At 39.8% G+C, this 18,015-nt stretch overlaps 1 protein-coding gene across 1 annotated transcript in view; it reads left to right on the top strand.

Annotated features, from left to right (window-relative positions):
• MAMDC2 (MAM domain containing 2) overlaps positions 1-18,015 on the top strand; it is a 60,749-nt gene that overhangs the window by 26,175 nt on the left and 16,559 nt on the right. Inside the window, exons 3-9 of the mRNA XM_054809865.1 lie at positions 4,111-4,376; positions 5,082-5,166; positions 6,133-6,270; positions 8,545-8,801; positions 11,639-11,732; positions 14,295-14,441; positions 15,349-15,614. Coding sequence (XP_054665840.1) covers positions 4,111-4,376; positions 5,082-5,166; positions 6,133-6,270; positions 8,545-8,801; positions 11,639-11,732; positions 14,295-14,441; positions 15,349-15,614 — 1,253 coding nt within the window. The remainder of the gene's footprint in view (positions 1-4,110; positions 4,377-5,081; positions 5,167-6,132; positions 6,271-8,544; positions 8,802-11,638; positions 11,733-14,294; positions 14,442-15,348; positions 15,615-18,015) is intronic.

Genomic DNA, 18,015 nt, shown 5'->3' with positions numbered 1-18,015 from the left:
TTTTTTTTCATTTTGTCAATGGAATTTGGTTTAGTTTATTAACCAGTGTCTGGCATTTTGCCTGGTTTGTGTTATTTACAGAGAGAGCAATCAGTGTATTTTCTGCACTGGTTTGGGGAAAAAGTAGTATTGGACTCAACCCCCCTTCTCCTAAACCATTGATATAATCACTGCTGACTGATATATTGGTGCCTATTTGGTAAGTAAATAAAGAAAAAAATTAAATATAGATTTGGACAATTTGGGTGAATGACTCATAGAGTTAAAGTATAACCAACTGTACTTGAGAGAGATTCTGTATGGAACTGCTTATTAGAGCAGCAAGATGAGAGACATGCATACAGAAGGATTTTAAAGGTCTCATTTTGTGAGTCAACCGCCAAAATGCATCGCTGAATTGAGGAGGCATAGGTTAGCAACATTGGGTCCTAATCCCTCCAGGGCTCAATATTTTGCTTGGACATGGAGGAACGTAAAATGAGCACATGCTTGGTCCTGTACAGTTTGATTCAGCTGTCAAGGAGAAGACAGTGAAGTTACACAGTAGGTAAAAAGTCATTATAGGAATGTGGTTAAAAAGTGCATTGCTTGCCAGCTTGAGTAGTGAGCGAGCGGTGAAGGAAATACATGAGAGTCCCATTTCCCCATCTCCTTTCTTGGTGGTTTCACTGGGAAACTGCTAGCTGTTAGCACACAAAGGTAGTTAGCGATCCCTGGCTGTTGTCCGTGAAGAAGCTTATACGGTGTCTTCACCATAATGTCAAAACCCCATGCCATTCACCAAAAATGGAGAGAAAGTGCAGCTTTCCTGTATTTGCACATCCCTTTATACTGCTTAGGGCTGCATCTACCCCCTGAACAAGTAATTGCCAGGAATTGTATGCTTGTGTTTCTGCGTCATCAGGCTTTTCCTAGCATTTTGTGTCTACCTCTCCTGCTTTCCTGTGATTTTGAAGAGTAGCCGCCTCTTGATAACTCCTGAATGACTGCTATAAATTAAGTGCTATGGGCATTTGGAGGAGGAGGATTTTGAGGAAAAAATTGATGTGGCATGCTGCAAAACGAAGCTGCATGTTACATTTTTAATGAGAGGTTTCAGGCTACAGCACTGTGCATTCATGAAATTCTCCACAGACTGCTAAATACCCTTCTGTTACTCCCACAAACAAGTGTGGAAAGTTGTCTGCTTCCTTACTCCAAGGAACCCTCTCTTTGCATTGATTTGCTCTCACAATTGCTCTGTGTCAGTCCTTGAAGTCTGCATGGTGAGACCTTCCTTTCTGCAGCAATGGCACGTCGTTGCTATTATTGAAATACAGTTTAGTATAAAGGCCATTTAGTCAATGGCAGCATTCATTTGGAAGATGTTTAACATTAGCATTTTCTGTGCTTGGTACTGCAAATTGCCAAGCTCCCCGATCCTGATTAGCAAAGCATTTAAACTTACACATAAAACTCTCTATCAGTGTTCCCATTGATTTCAGTAGAGCCAATCACACACTTAAATTTCCAGAACATGCTAAAATGATTAGGAAGTAGAGAGTGAGAGCACTCCATTTCTGGAGACTGTAATGAACAGGTCAAATTAATCTTTTTTTTTTTTTTTAAAAAAAAAAAGAAACCCTGAATAAGAAGAGAGTTCATGATCTTTGCTCTCGTATCAGTAAGGAATCAGACCAAGTGAAAGCAAGTGTACAGCAAAGTAGAGGAAGCAGAGTCAAGTTTATAGAAACATAATCATCCCAACTGGAAACTCTAAGAGGTTTTCTTTCTCTTTTAAATCGCTATTTTTGTAGAAGAACCTTAGTCTACTTATAATTAAGCCTTAAAGCTAGACAGCCATTTATGCCTCATAGCTGGTAATTTGAGGTCTGCATGTGAATATGTTTTCCTATGTCAACACTAATTTATTTCTGAAAGAAAAAAAAAAGGTAAATATTATAAAAAGGCTCTGTTTCCTATGGGTTTTCTCATGAAGTACAGACAAAAATAGGGCTGAAATCTAAACTGAAATTGCCAGGCATGGATTCTGAATTGTAGGTTTCTTTGTAGGCAAAATGATCCAAATTCAGACTAGCTTAAAAACAAAGATTCTTTTTCTGAACTGGATATTGCCACTTATATCAATTAAAAGCAAATGTGTCAGAAGCATTCGACTTCTGATAGACCTTGGTGATTTGCCTCTGTCCTCCATGCATGTGAAAAACATGCATACCTTGGACTAGAACATGCAGCAAATACATGCTGCATGTGCTAACTCTTGTGAACTAACTTGATATCTGTATGCAAGTGGATGTTTTATGCATTCACATTGTACATAGTGGCAGATTAAGTATTTGGCAGCTGCATTAGGTGCCTATTTTTAAATATTTATGCCTGTGTTTATTTTTCTTTCATATGCTGCTGCAGTAACAAGTTACTCGTACTTAACCAGTGATTTTGTATATTCCTTCAAGAGACTATAACCAGACACAGTAGATACAAAGAGAAATTATGGTAACAGGCAAAAAAAATTCCATTCCCTAAAAAGGGAAAGAAAATGCAGCTTTCTTGTATTTACACAGCCCCTTATACTGCTTCGGGCTGCATCTACCCCCTGAGTAAGTAACAATCATTTATCTTGCATCTCTTAAACAAAAAATGTACAGTACACATGGGTTGCTGTGCACAGTGTCTGCAGGTGAGAGAGGGAGCAGATGCAGGGCGATGCTGTAACATGCACTGCCCAAGGAATCAGGTGTTGTCAGAGCTGCTGCCTGCTCCAGGCATCTTCCCCAGGGCGGGGTGTGGGAGAGGACTTCGGGAACCTCACAGACCAGATCTGTACATGCTGTTTGCCCTGGGGTTGGTGACTGTCTGCGCAGATGATTTTTTTCACGTAGGAGAGAATAGTTGTGAATGTGAGAGGACGATACTGGAGCTCCTAGGAAGCAACCCTAGGGTGGCCTGGTAGAGTTGGAGGATTCAGGCAGGATTTGAGAGGGGAGAGTGTGCCTCAAAGGCAAGTTATATATTTAACATCACTCCAATTGCTGGCGTGTCCAAGTTAAACAGGTGCTTACATATGTGTGGTAACTGAGAACGGGCTCTGTGGTCAAGCGAAATGAGATTAAAGAAGAAGAAATACATGCTGTAGGATAGGTGTGATGTGCTGCTGGGTGAAGGACCGACTTGACACAGTCCCTGACAGCTCTTGCGACTCTTGCTTGCAGCCTGGCTGCTGAGAAATAGTGTCAGGAATGGCATCTGTCTGATATACATTGCCGCTAGGTTAGAAGGATCATTTTCCTGATTATCTATGGGATAATGTTTCAGCCATGGATGTCCTAGCTCGTTTTATTTTTGGTTTTGTTTTTAATTTTCTTTCACTGTTTCACTTGTTTCTGGCATTGCATTCCAGGTTTCTGTGACTCCTGTATCCTGTTTTATTCTTCTGATATTGGTTTTGATGTGTTAGTAAAGTCTATAGGACAAGACTTGTGTTTTGCTGTGATTTATTTATCCTCCTTTTTCTACATGTTGTTTCTTTGGCATTTTTTTGGCCTCCTCTTTTTAGCTTGTCATCCCATACTTGCTTTTGTTCTTATAGAGGAGGTGATATTTTAGGCCCTGCTCCTAAAATATCCACCTGGAGATTAATTTTTAAATAATCCCATTGAGACAGATGATATGTTTAAATGTAACTTTACATTTAGCACTTCTTTTGAATCAGCAGATTTGCACGTTAGTTTTACTACTTATGAGTGTCTTTCTAGTTTTCTTCTTTAAAACTAGAAATGCTTTGGAAGTTGTAGCTATCAGTTTTGAAGAGAAATACTTAAATTGAAATAATAGCTGTTTGTCTTAATAATCTGCTTTACACTGATTTAACATCTTTCTCTGAAGATTTCCAGTAATTTAAAAATTGTGACTAAAAATGGCATGAGACACATGAAGTGGCATTTGTATGGGTATAGTGAGCTATCAAAAGGTTAAATGAGTGGCGGTCTCAATCTCCTGACCTAGCCCCAGAACAACCATTCCTTTATAAATAAATACTTTTATCCAGTGATGCAAAAGCAAAGCCTCTAACATTTATTATATGGATGTGTGTCTCGCCTTTGTTCCCAGGACATTACATTTCTGTGGATACATCCTATGAGGGTGAGAAAGCAGTGCTGTCCAGCCCTGAGCTGTACTCTGAGGAGTGGAGCTGTGTCAGACTGATTTATCAGATAGCAACGACTTCGGAGACTTCACCTGATCCTGCCAGGCTCAACCTGTACCTGAGGCAGGAAGGAGAGAGCTTTGACCGTTTGCTGTGGTCAGCCAAGGAGCCTTCAGATAGCTGGCTCATAGCCAGTTTAGACTTAACGAACAGCACAAAGAAGTACAAGGTATGCCCGATTTTGGAAGATGCTACAGGCTTTCCTGGTGCACGTGCTGTGGCATAAGGACTACTTTTCGAACATTTCCACCCTGGGCCCTATTCTTGGCTTCCACCTCTGTGTGCGTCAGTCAACCCCTCTGTCCCCAAAACCAGTGAGCAGAGCTGTGCCGAGCCCAGCAGGCAGTAGCCTTGCCAGGCAGCGCATGGTGCGGCCGAGCTGGGCGCTGGCAGTGCCTCACCTCCTGGCAGCCATGCGGAGCTACCAGCGTCCCCTCACGGACACGGGACCTCCCAGGTCTTGGGTCTGCAGCTGCGCTCACTCGTTCCTGTCCTCTGGGCCCTTATGAGAGCAGCCTGAATCTTGAGAGGAGAGTATATCTACCCAAACCCCATCAGACCGCATCTCCTGCAATAACGTCCTGTGTGGCCACAGCTGAGGAAGCTGGAGTTCCATACTCTTACATGAAGTGTGGGCTGTTTTGGCCTTGTCTCATTGTCCTTCAGTGTGCTTTCTGTCCTCAAGGAAGGGCACTAACTCCGTCTTTAATGCATTTTGCCAAGCTCTGACAGCAAAAGCACCTGTCCTGACAGTAAGGACAGTAAGTTCTCCACATATGTTTAATTTGTTCTCCTGTTTATCCTGTTTAAATGTCCACGGTGATAATGGAAATGCTGAAACCCTAAAATTTACAATTTGGTTTATATTGTGCAGATTATACTGGAAGGTGAAATGAGACAAGATAAATCCGCCAGTATAGCAATTTTTGAAATTAAAATAACTCCTGGATATTGTATTGGTAAGTACGGTCTGCTCAGCTCCCATATTCTCTGCATAGAAAAATATGCCTTCTTGGCAATTTTAAAACTGAATTAAAGGTCTGAGTTTAGAAAAAAGACAATGTCTTCTTCCTTATTGGAAGTAGGCTGTCATACTCCATATAGATATTTCATTGTTTTTAAGCTAAGTTTGCACACACTTGTACATGCTTTTATTCAGCTGTCTCAGTGATATATATAGACAATTCACATACAGTAATTCATTCTATTCTTAAGCTATTTATTGTTCAAGCAGGAACAAGTGTTATGTTGTCACAGAACTAGACTGCTACAAATATTAGACATAACAGCTGCAACATAATTTCTGCTGTCTGCCTGCTCATGCTTCCTTACAGTGGCATCTTGCAGGCTGCAGACTCAAAACTCTGTTGATACTTACACTTACTGCTATTTCCTCATGACATTTGCCAAAAACCGCTAATGAAGTTCAAAAATTTCAATGTCTAGGGGACTGGGAGACCTTTGCATTTCTGGGGAGCTCTGGTGGAGTCCAATAGAATTGTCACAATTGTTTGGCACTGCAAAAGAAAGAAAGCTGTCTCATTACTGCTGTGAAATACTGGTCCTGCTTTGCTTCTAGACATTCCTGATTTACAAGTGGAACTTTGACTATTTAATACTATGAAGCAGTATATTTTAAATCTATTTTATTTGGTTCTAAATTGCAGCAATCCTATATTGCCAAATAATGAAAAGATAGATTGGACCAAACGGGATGGAAATTAGAATTTCATAGTCATGATCAAATACTCTGGCTAAGTTTGCTTCCATTAATCATAAGCTTTTAAGTTCTGGGTACAGTTTTATAAATGTAGGTGTTAATTGCACTGCCATAGGTAAAATGAGGCTGGTGCTTAGCAATAGCCTCTTTTCCAGTTTCTGTAATGAAAATGTGTGCACTGAGCTGGTGATGTCTGTAATTGCAGAATGTGACTTTGAAGAAAATCATCTTTGTGGCTTTGTGAACCGCTGGAACCCCAATGTCAACTGGTTTGTTGGTGGAGGGAACATTCGCAATTCTCAGTCTATCCTGCCCAAAGACCACACACTAAACAGTGAACTGGGTAAGCAACAAATGTAAAACAGAAGTGTAGTGGAAAATTTGGGTCTGTGATCCATGTATGACTCTTATACTGCAAATTGTTATGTGAGATCTTTCTTTTCTCCTGGCACTGGGTGGGGGAAGAATGACTTATGTCAAAAAAGGGATTAGAAAAAGATGGGGGGAATTTGCAGAAGCTCACACAAAATTTCCTGTAAGCTTTGTAATAAGGTTGTTATGCCCTTTGCTAGGTTTTAAAATTACTCAAAAGAAGGATAAAATTTTGGACAGAGAGGGGGAAAATTCTGTGGATTCTAAAAGTATGGGCCACAATACATTTTAAAATCTTGTACCGCTGCTCTGAACATTTGGCAGAGGTTTTCTTTCCAGTGGCTATTGGGAAAGTTGTGTAGCAAAGCTAAAGGATTAAAACACATTTGGTTAAATTGCACAGGGCTTAGGAATTTTGTTTCAGTCAAATGTAGTGCTGTTAATACTGTCCATCAGAGGCAGAATGCTGTAAAGGCTTAAAGGATTTTCAGCACTTTCCCTTTTTGAAATGATTGTGCCAGCCACCTTGCTGAGAGGAGAACGTTTTATGTAGTCACAGAGAAGGGTTGGGGGATATCTTTAGCCTTTGATATAGTGTTGCATGAAGTACCACAGCAGGCGATGGTCAGGAGACCTGGCTGCTGCAGCACACTCTGTCTCAGACAACGTGATGCTTGTGACAGTGCAAGAAATTGCATCATGAAAAGCAGGGTTGATCCTCTTTCCTTAACTCATGCCGCTGTGCCTTTTTTTTTTTATTTCACAATTGTGTGAGTTGAGTACAGAGTGTCAGTCCAGCCCTGCATAATCCCATGTCACCTAAATGCTGGTAAAATTTTGATGGCAGTTTAACTCACCACAACTTCAATGGCAGACAGCGGCTCTACATACTAACAAGTACTGAATGTGATAGCAAATGCCACCAACTGGGAGGGATCTGTTTTCTTGTAGCCATACTGTTTCTTTTTCACACCAAACCCTCACTCCTTACCCCAGAAGACTGAGAAGACCCCAAGAAGCCAAGAGTCACAGAAGTGTGCTATGAAGGTATATCAACTGTTTGTCAGGGAGATTGTAATTAAGCTATGAAATGTGGTAAAACTGCAGAGGAAAAACAAAGCCCAGAACTTCCCAGGCCAGTACTGCTGAAGTGTCACAAGTCCCCTGGCAGTGGGGAGGCTGGAGGAGGAGACCCAAAGCCAGGTGAGCCCTTTCCCCTCCTCCCACTGGAATGAGGCAAGAAGTGACAACTCCAGGTTTGAGAATGCTATTAGTAATTAACGTAGTGGTGTAGATAGAAACCTAACAGCACACTTTGCAATCTCCAGGCTAAAGTACCCTGTCAGTTTGGCACTTCATTCTTCTGTAAGTTTTCTACTTGTGAAGAGCCATTTTTCCATTCATCAACTGATGATCTTTGATGCTGTGTTTCTGGGAGTGTAGAAGAAGGAAAAGTACAGATGCACAGCATATCTGTGCACATGGATGTGTCCTGCTTAAATTGAGATATCTCTCCCAAAATCAAAATTTGAGAAGCTGTACCCTTTGAAAATCCTGCAGGTCATATTGGCTGTTGAGGGGGAGGGAATCTACTTATACATTTTTCTGTATATGAACATCTCCTAAAAGTCTTTTTTAAGGATTTTACAAAGAAACCAATCTCTTCAGTAAAGATAAAGCATTTAGAAACCAAACCCTAGATAGACCAAGCACAATAATACAGGCAGTGAAGTGTGCAGAATAAAGGTTATTTGCCAATTTATTTGATACATTAAATAAACTGCTGAGTAAAACATAAGGAAAGACATGGTTTACAGTCTTGTTCATTTACTTAGGTTGCCTCAGTAAAAGAAGTTGCACTTGGAAAAAGACTGAATACTATACTGAGCTATTGGGGGGCAGGGAATTTACTCAGTTGTCACACATTTATCCATTTAAGAATGGTTCCCAAATTTCAGACAGTTTATTACTTTCTTTACTAGACAGGTCTCAAATAAAAACTTAAGAAAGAGCTGAGACTGACTTTTTTGCCTGTGGTATCTTAGCCAACCAACTTTGGGTTGTACATAGGAGGAAAGGAGAGGAAAAAATTTCTTAGAATTACTAAAATTTCCTAGGAACCCACCATTATTGTCCAGGTCATAGAGACACATATCTAGTCCCTGCCCATATCTTGACATCTTCTTGTAAGTAAGTGATGTCCTTTAAAGGGTGTCCTTATACGAAGTTTCTTTTATACCTTTAGGTCACTACATGTATGTGGACTCTGTTTACGTCAAACATTTTCAGGAAGTGGCCCAGCTGATCTCACCGAAGACCACGGCCCCAGTGTCTGGCTGCTTATCTTTTTATTATCAACTTAAGCAGGAGAGCAGCATTGTTTTTACTGTTTACTTGAGAGACACGAGTGGCTTTTATGAAGAGATCTGGAAAACAGACAGTGCACTGAGTGCAGACTGGGCGCTAGCAGAAGTTGACTTTAATGCACCGTACCCCATGGAGGTAAAGCAATCATTCCTGTACAGTCCAGCTATGACTTCCAGGTTGCATCAGACATCAGTGCCAACTCAGGCCAAGTTGGGAGCATGGAAGCGGCTGTCCAGTATCTGAGAGATGGTTTTAAATACGCTGGCAATCTGTTGTTTCCTTTGTCCATTGCATAAGGGTCAAGGAGGAATCACTTTCCATACGGGTGTTTGATTTTCAGCCAAGATGAAGTCAGGTGGTGAGGTGCTTGAACAGACCACCTTGGGGTGTTGTAGAGTCCTACTAATGTGAGATCCCTCCGTTCCTACTAAATAATGTCAATTTTCTCTCAGTCTCATATTTCTGTGACATGATGATCCTTTTTCAAGGATCATAAAATAATGCATGCCTCCCAATGCAAAAGAAAAACTTAAAAAATATTCTAGCTCTTTTCTCTACCATATACAATCCTGCAATTCAGTCTGTCTGTGCTTTCATGAGAAAGAGTCTAGACTTGGGTCCTAATAGTCCTTAAATATGAAAGCCAGCTCTCTATGGTTACTGTAACTAATTTCAAGAGTATCAGGAAGAAATTAATTTTTTTTTATTCCTAGTGTTTACTAAAAAAAATCCCAAACCATAGAAGGTTGGAATAAACATTTTGTATATATATATACACACACACAGACATATATATGTATATGTGTGGTTATATATGATATATATGGTATATATACAGATGCACACATATACATTATATCTTTATATAGATCTAAAATATATATTATTCTAATATGTATATAAGTATCTTAGAAGACTGAAATAAAGTGTGTGTGTATTATTTATACACATATGTACTTGATAGATGTATTTGATAGATATATATTATCTATATATATACTTATAATATTAGGATTACAAACAAACCAGCTTTAATTCTGCTTTCTTTAACTTCCCATAAGGCATTTGTTAATTCACTGTAAGCCTGCAGATTTTCAGAAATTATTAGGTGTAAAGCTAATTTTCATCAGATGTTACATAGTCCTTTTATACTCTGTAAAGTCAGTGACCAAGTCATCTGTTGAAATTGTCAGCCTTCAAATGGTATGGAAGAGGAGTTTAGATCTGATAAGGTCTCATAATACTGAATGGTAAGTGAATTACTTATTTGATAAATATTAAGTAGCATGCAAGGAGAAAAACACTCCTAGCATTATAGATGGAATTTGATTAATGATCACTTAAAGCTTGGTGTTATTGTGGGTAGTTTTGGAAAAATATCATCTCAGTTCTTAGTGGCATTCATAAAACCACCCAGAATGTTGGAAATTATCTATACAGGAATAAACAGCAAAACAGAGGATGTCATACCACTGTATGAATACACAGGGTAACCCTCTGTTTGGCAGACTATGCAACTTCAACCTTCTCAGTTTAAAAAGGATATCCTAGAACTACAAGAGGGAGATGAAGATAATCGAAAATATGGAGAAGTTATGTTAATGAAATAACAACAATGACTGAAGTAGAATATAGTAGAGGTTCACAAAAATCATGAATGATACAGAAAAGATGAACTGTCCCCTTTTTCTCAAAATTTGCATTGCTGTTCCAACTTCTTATTCATCAGATAACAGTTTTAAAATAAACCAAAGGGGAGGATTTCTTCCTACATCACCTAACTGCAGAACTCAATTGCATATGGATACCATCATTCTGATCAGTTCAAAAACTGATTAGACAAATTAATGGAAAAGAAGGAATACATCAAGAATGAAATGTGAGGAAAGAATAACTGAAAGCCTGTTGTCATCTTCAGTTCTTTCTGTAGGTGACCTCTTTTGGAAACAAGATGCTGGGCTAGATGGGCCTTTCTTCTGCTCCAGGAGTTTTTATGTAATCCAACATATTAATTATTTTAGAGATCACTTTATAGAAACAAGAATAACCTTGCATATAATTTCTTCAGTTGCTTCAAGAAGGTCTTTCTTGTGTTTCATCCGTCTAAAGGAGGTCTTTCAGGATTCTTTCACAGCGCTCTGCGTTTGGCTCCCATCCATAGGCAAGACATCACAGGCATTGCTTTCACTGAACAGGATCTCACTCTGGAAGCATTTGTCCTTATGTCCTTGTTTTGTCCCTGGGGTTGTCTTGTGATTCAGACCTTTTCTCTAAGTTTTCCTGTAACTCAGAGCTTTGATACTAAAGATAAATTTTAAGACACTTCCTCAAGTGTTATGGACTGTCCTCCACTTACTTGAGGAAATGATGTCTCTTGGGAGTGGCTGAGTACAAAAGTTGCTTGATTTTGTGGTAAACAAAACACAGCAATAGCTTTTCTTGTTCTTAACTGATTTTTTTTTTTAAGGAAATGCCAGCTGATGCCAAGGCATAGGGTTCAGTGTCTGAGGATGTTTAGAGGAAACTTAGTATCACAGGCACAGTTCACACAGAGTAATCCATGCAGTTTGTTTTTTGCTTTTGATCCAGGTAGATACTAGATATAATAATAATTAGGCAGCTTAGGAGTTATAGTGAATACAGAGTGATGACTCTGAATACTGGCTTTATATTGTATTATGACAATAGTTTTACTGCATCTTTAAAACTGATGCTTCATAAAGCACCCAAAGAGCTATGCTCCCCTTGATCTTTCCTTGACCTTGAGTGGACACAGATCTGGCACCAGGGTCAGCTCTGATTTATATCTCTAACTATTGATATAATTTAATTTGGCTCAACACCTGCAGTGCTCTCTGAGATGCCCTGGAGTCAGTCTGAGACATCCAATCAGAATTCTGTAACACAAAGATGTGTACAAAAATTACTGTTGTGTATATGGTAGATGAATAACAAATTATTATAATTTCCAGGTAATATTTGAAGTTGCTTTCAATAGCGCCAAGGGAGGTTATGTTGCCCTTGATGACATTTCTTTCTCTCCGGTTTACTGCAGCAATCAAACAGGTAGGAGTTATTATTGCTATTTACCTTCCTTGTTTTCCCCTTTTGCTTTGCCCCTCTGAGCCGTCTGTCAGTACTTGCAATATTTGGTAGTGATGTGCAGATGCTACCTTCTCCACTGACTACAGCCTCTGGGCTCCTCTTCCTCCTGGCAACAAAACTGCGGATAAACACTAATGCCATTCATTTGATCCAGAAACCAGTCCTTAATAATTCCTCTCCAAAGACCTTGCCTCAGGGATCTGCAACTGGAGCACTGGACTGAATGCTGTATTTGCATCTTCCCAGCTTTTGAAGAAATTACCATTTGCAGGCCTGCCGCAGAAAGACAGGGGGATTTCCCCAGGTGTGATGGTATGAGGAAGCAAATGTCCTGGGCTTTTCATTATTGCCAATGTTTGGTATATCTTCTTCCATGTCACGTACCCTGAGGTGTTCTTCAGAGCCAAAACAGGAGCCTTGCCTTCATATCTTCACTCTTCCAGGAGGTATTATTTATCTCAGAGAGTGGCGTGTTATTAGGTTATCATAGCAGCAGTAGTCAGCTGAATCCACATGACCCCTGCTGTAGAGGCACTTGGGACCATGGACCTTGTCATTTGAGAACACCGCCTCCTGAATAGCTGTGTATTGGTTGCTTGGGTTTTACTGTAGTGCTTAGCAATAGTCAAAAGTAGGGTAGTAGTTTCCCACTGAGCCCACCTGTTCTTTCAGTTACAAGTTTGAATTTTTGACTAATGTTTTGAAGTGATCAAGGAAAAAGATTTTTTTTTTTTTTGCCCTTTTTAATCTGCTTGGAGTCTCTGCTAGCTTTACCTGCACTGCTCAAATGTCAATAGGAAGTATACTCCAGATATAAATCCTCCACTCTTGGGTGAATAAATCTAGTTGTTTCACTAACTCCTCAATGCCTGTTCTGTTTTTGCTTTGTTTTGCAACAAAAATCATGAGTTATGTTTGCAGAGTGCCATGGATTGGAGCTGTGTGCTCAGCTGTGTTTTCCATTTTAACTTTCAGATGCCTTGTATGTGTTGAGGTCTGAGATAAATTTTATAGTATTTTCTGCCCCAACCCCGATTTAGTCACGCTATCATGGCCCAAGTTCAGATATACTTTGACCCCTAAATTTGATAGGTTCAGCTAGAGCTTTGCTTGCTAACTAACTCTGATTTTGAAGTTTTGGTGTTTGGGGGATTTTTTTCTGTTTGAGAAATTAATACAAATCATTTGATGTTTTCATTCTGCTTGCATTCAGCCACAGCAGTGTATATTACAGCATTAAGTTTTTTCCATATTTTTCTGGAAGTGTTGGTCAACAAAGGTCTCAATGTTAGCCAAAGGGAGGCAAAAGGTACCAGAGTATTAAATGAACAAATCAAAAGGTGGGTTTAATGCTGCATGTACCTGGTAGTGCTCTAACTGTGTTTTCTTTAGTTAGGAAAGCAGCAGAGGGAGGCCAGGGCTGCCACTTTTTTCTCTGTAGGCAGCAAAAGACACCCAGGCAGTGCTTAAATCTGGCTTATTTGAGGCTGAAAATACTGCAGGCATCTCTCCTAAGCCAAAATTTTGCTTCTCCTGAAGCTGACTGCCTGTGTCCCTGCCCTTGCCAGGGAGTCCCTCTTAGCCTCCGTGCAGAAGGGTCATGTGTGTTGCTTTAGAGTGATGTTCACAGTGTCCTGGCTCCTGACGTAGCTGAAAATTGCATGATGGCTTCAGGTGGTGCCCCTCCTTCTGCCAGCATATGGTACAAGTGACTGAGGAGGCTTTTAAAGAAGTCGAAATGTTTTACTTTACTTAAAAGCTCCCCATCTCCAGGGACATGTTTTCAGACTAAAGCAAATGCTGACCCATGAATTCCACATCACAGGTCAAGAAGGAGCCATCAGCAGGGCTGGGGGGTTTAGCTAAGCTTTTAACCAACTTGGCTATAAATGGTGCAGCTTTCCTTGCTCCAGTGCTAAAATGAGCGAGGCATAGCTCCAAGGTCAGCTGCCATGAGGTGGTACATGAACCAAAAGCTGTTTGACTTATGTGCTTAATGGAATGTATATGCACGCACACACTATACATTACTACAAAAAGGTTTTGAGAAAAGTACTCTTTAAAAGAATATTAAATGTTGGTGTTAGAAAGCTATCCCCTTGGAAACTGAAAACAGGACAACCATATGCACACAGGCGCACACTCACACTCATTTTGTCCAAATATTTTTTGAATGAAGGAGCAGGACGAAAACAAATGGTCTCAATGTCTTTGTGTGTTATGTCCTGAAGGAGGAATCTTTTCTTAATGTCTGCAGCTTATTTGGGTTTTGTATGGACTGTGAAGAAGGTTTCCCTGCCCCAGCAAAAATATAAGACAGTAACACCCACTTGTGCTAGAAAATCAATAGTTTGATATCAGTGTGACTTTGCAGTATATATGTATAAAATCTTCTGTAATGTGCTCAGCTTCTGTAATGCAAAGAAAGATGAAACAGAGTGTTCTTTGGCATCCTTGTGCTTCAAATACCTGTGCTTATTATACTGTGCTCTTCCTAACAGAACATATCCATCTATCTTTTAGGAATTCCTTTCAATCCTGCTGATGCAGGCTGCAATTTTGAGGAAGATCTGTGTAATTTTTACCAGGATCACAAGGATGGCCCAGGATGGAGCAGAGTGAAAGTGAAGCGTAACGTTTACAGAGCAGGAGATCACACTACCGGGTTTGGTAAATCAAAACTCCTTTTCACTGGAAGAGTCAAACTGGATACAAAGGTTAACTGTTGTATCATTGTTCACTCTGTTAAATAATGTCCCTGTCACACTGGTTAGATTGCCTTACTGCAACCCCCTACCATGAAAAATCAGTGTATGCCACTCTGTCCTAGCTGAGACTCTCTGGCTGTGCCTCCCCACGAGTAAAAGAGGAAGGTAACCTACCAAACAGTCATGCAGGGCCATAAATCAGAGTAACTTCACTGGGCTACACTGATCTGTGGTCAATGAAGGGATGATTCCACAAAAACATGCAAGCAAATATAACAGTAGCTTAATGCATAGCTTTTAATATAGAGGAGTGGTGGGCTTTTAGCTCTTCCAGGCTTAGGATATTTGGGATTTTTAAGGGAAAACTGTAAAATGTTGTGTAGTGAAGCCACATAGTGAAAGGCATGCTAGTAAGTTCTGAAAATATCTTTCAAACTGTTGTAGTGCTTCTCACACATCCCTTTGTGTAGAGTATTCATAGATCTTAATTATATGTGCCAAAGTCTTGCTTCTTTATACTCAGTGCAGGGAATTATATGCCTTGTGCCCCGTTCTTCATTCTTTGGTCTCAGAGTTGTACCCCTGAAACGGCCAGGTTTCCAGTGAGGCCAGCAGGCCAGAGAATTTTTCAGTGTAAATCTGAAAACTGTGTATTTCTGGTAACTTAGCCATGTGCCAGTGTAGCTTGAAGTAGCTGGGATGCTTTTAGAAAAACTCGTATTTCCTTTCAAACAGAGTGTGATAATCTGTTCCCTGCCAGTAGAAACTGTTTTTATAAACAAAGTCTTCTACAACGGAAGCTGCTTTAATAGCAAATCAGTTGTGCTAATTGCTTATTAGAAATACTCAATGATTGCACTGTCTTGCAGGTTATTACTTGCTGGCGAACACAAAATTTACATCACAGCCTGGGTACATTGGACGTCTGTATGGCCCGACCCTGCCAGGAAACTTGCAGTTTTGTCTGCGTTTTTATTATGCCTTATATGGGTTTTTCAAAATGAGCGGCACACTTGCTGTTTATATCTTTGAGGAGAATCATGTGGTTCAAGAGAAAATCTGGTCCGTCTTGGACTCTCCAAAGGGAGTTTGGACTCAAGCTGAAATCTCCTTCAAAAAACCTATGCCTTGCAAGGTAAGAGCCGACTCTTCAAGTCTACCGAAGTATACATGCAGATTTTCCTTTCCTTCTCCTCCCAGGGTTATCTTTGTTATCTGAGGATTAATCCTGAGTGAGCTATACCTGCAAAACAAAATAAAGGTCCCCACGCAGCACAAGGGGGAGTAGAGTATTTCTTCGCAGTGGGGCTCTCATGGGAGCCTCAGTAAAGGGGCTTCTTACCGGGAACGGGGCACTGTTGCTGCCCTGGTGTCCTCACCTGCAGTCACAGTATTCACAGGGATTTCACTTGAAGAGCTATAACAAGAGCTGGTTGTGTCTTGGTGTCTCAGTGGGCTCCACATTCACTCATTTTTGTTTGTTTGTTTCCTATGTGATTCCCTTCACCCTACTCAATTACAGATTCTAATTAATCTAAAAAGTCAGTACTGGTAAGTTCTGGTCAAAATGGGGAGCTGATCCTAAAACTCAACCACTGTGTTAAAATATGAAATCAGAAGTCAGTATAATTTAGAGCAATGGACTTGAAGACTTTGCAATGGCTGGTTGGAGAGGTAAATTTCTTACCTCAGCAAGTTAATAAGAATAACATAGTATTTCAGATCACCTCCTGAGTAAGTCCTCAAGCTGCTGTTACTCCTTATTTCCACTCTTTTTACAAAGACTGACTTTTACACAGATTTGCGTAAGCACTACTCCTGCAGTTATCCTGATTTCTGTAGTGGGTTTTCACTATCTCCAAGTCATCTGAGGTGGACCAGATGGATCACTACTTGATGACACTGAGATATATCCAGCTTTTTTTCAGCGTATGATAGTACTATGAACATATGGATGAAAGCTTGTCTCAGTAACTCAAGTATTTCTAAAGTATAGACAAACATCTTAAGCATTTCCCCACTATAAGGTAATTTTTGAAATGCAGTAGTTATTGAGTTTAACTTTTCTTGAAAAAAAAAAAAAAAGAAGCTTTGCCTGGACGTAAATACACTGTAAAAGAAAAAGTTCACAAAAAAAAAGTTACCTGTGTTAAAAAGGAAATTTACACTGAAAATTTTAGTCCTCATTGTTGGCTAGTGTTTTCTCTGAGGTATCTGATACCTTAAAAAAATGATGAGATTTTTATGCATATATTTTTCCAAGTAAAATGTAACAGTATTTCTTATTCCATTTCAACTGATGCAGAAAAAAAAAACCCAACAAATTTCATTACTGCCCAGCAAGTGCATGATAGAAATCTTTCATAGTATCATCCCAAAATATTTGCAGAAAAGTATTTTTCTGGTTTTTTAATTATGAAAAGGTATTGGTTAAAAAGACAAGCTTATAACATACTTTTGCCATGTCCTGTTTACATATTTCTTTATTCTAAAAATTAGGTTCAGTAGCTTGTGCAGCGTAATACACTGTATAAGTAGTGATGACAGCTGAGCATGACTGTTAAAAAGTGGTTTATAGCCTTGGAGATGGTAGTTTTTTAGCATCTGACATTTACATGGAAAATCTTTTCCAACATGAATTTATTAAGAACTATTTTTATGTTTTCCTAGAAATTAGTATATCTAAAACACTTGTGAAGAAGTTTGCCTGGGATGGAAAGCCTTTACTGAATCGCAGCTTTCGTGTCTGTAGTTACCAGTCTGTAGGCAGTAACAGATGGGGACAGCAGGACAGAGGAGGAGAAAGAAGTGAAAGGAATATCCTCGCTGCTTCTGAGCCCAAAGGTCTGCAGGAGGGAAGAAACCCCATGCCCTGCAGCAGGAGGGTTTGCTGGCCTCCAGCAATTCTCAAAACCTTCAGTGGGTCCTTTGAGTCCTGTGATGGAAAAGCCTTCCTTCCCATGGAAACAAGTTGCAAACGTTTCTGTTGAGGAGGCATTCCTCAAATATCACAAAAAGTGAGATTTATTGGGCTTTAGAGAACTCAGCATGTGTACAGCATATCATAACTCAGACACCCTTTAGCCAAATAACTATGTAATCGGGCAGAGGCAGGAATGAAGTTCTACCTTAGCCTTGGTTTAAACCTATTCTCTCACACTTTTTTCCTGAATTGGAAGATTAAATTAGGTTTAGAATAGGGATTGAGTTGCAGCTTTGAATATGTAGTAGATGCCATTGGTACATAATAAATCATGCGCAAGCTATGAACATTGTATAGTGGTTTTATGGTTTTCATGATAGCTGTGTATGTATGTACACCATCAGTTTATAAAGTTTTCCTTAGATAATTAGTACATGGTAGACAATGGGTGAAGTTCTGAAGCAGAGGCAAATGGACATGTTGATACAGAAAAGTATATCAAGGTAGTATGTTTAAGGCCAAGAATGTAGCATACGAAAGGCAGATGGTGCCAAAATTTAAGCATGCGTCTGCTTGCCATAAGGCAAGGGTGAAAAACTGGTGCAGTTACAGG

This window comes from Grus americana, chromosome Z, assembly GCF_028858705.1.
Source record: "Grus americana isolate bGruAme1 chromosome Z, bGruAme1.mat, whole genome shotgun sequence".
In the NCBI taxonomy this organism is placed as follows: domain Eukaryota; kingdom Metazoa; phylum Chordata; class Aves; order Gruiformes; family Gruidae; genus Grus; species Grus americana.
The sequence above is the reverse complement of the archived record's forward strand: the minus strand, read 5'-3'. Positions and strand labels throughout refer to the sequence as shown.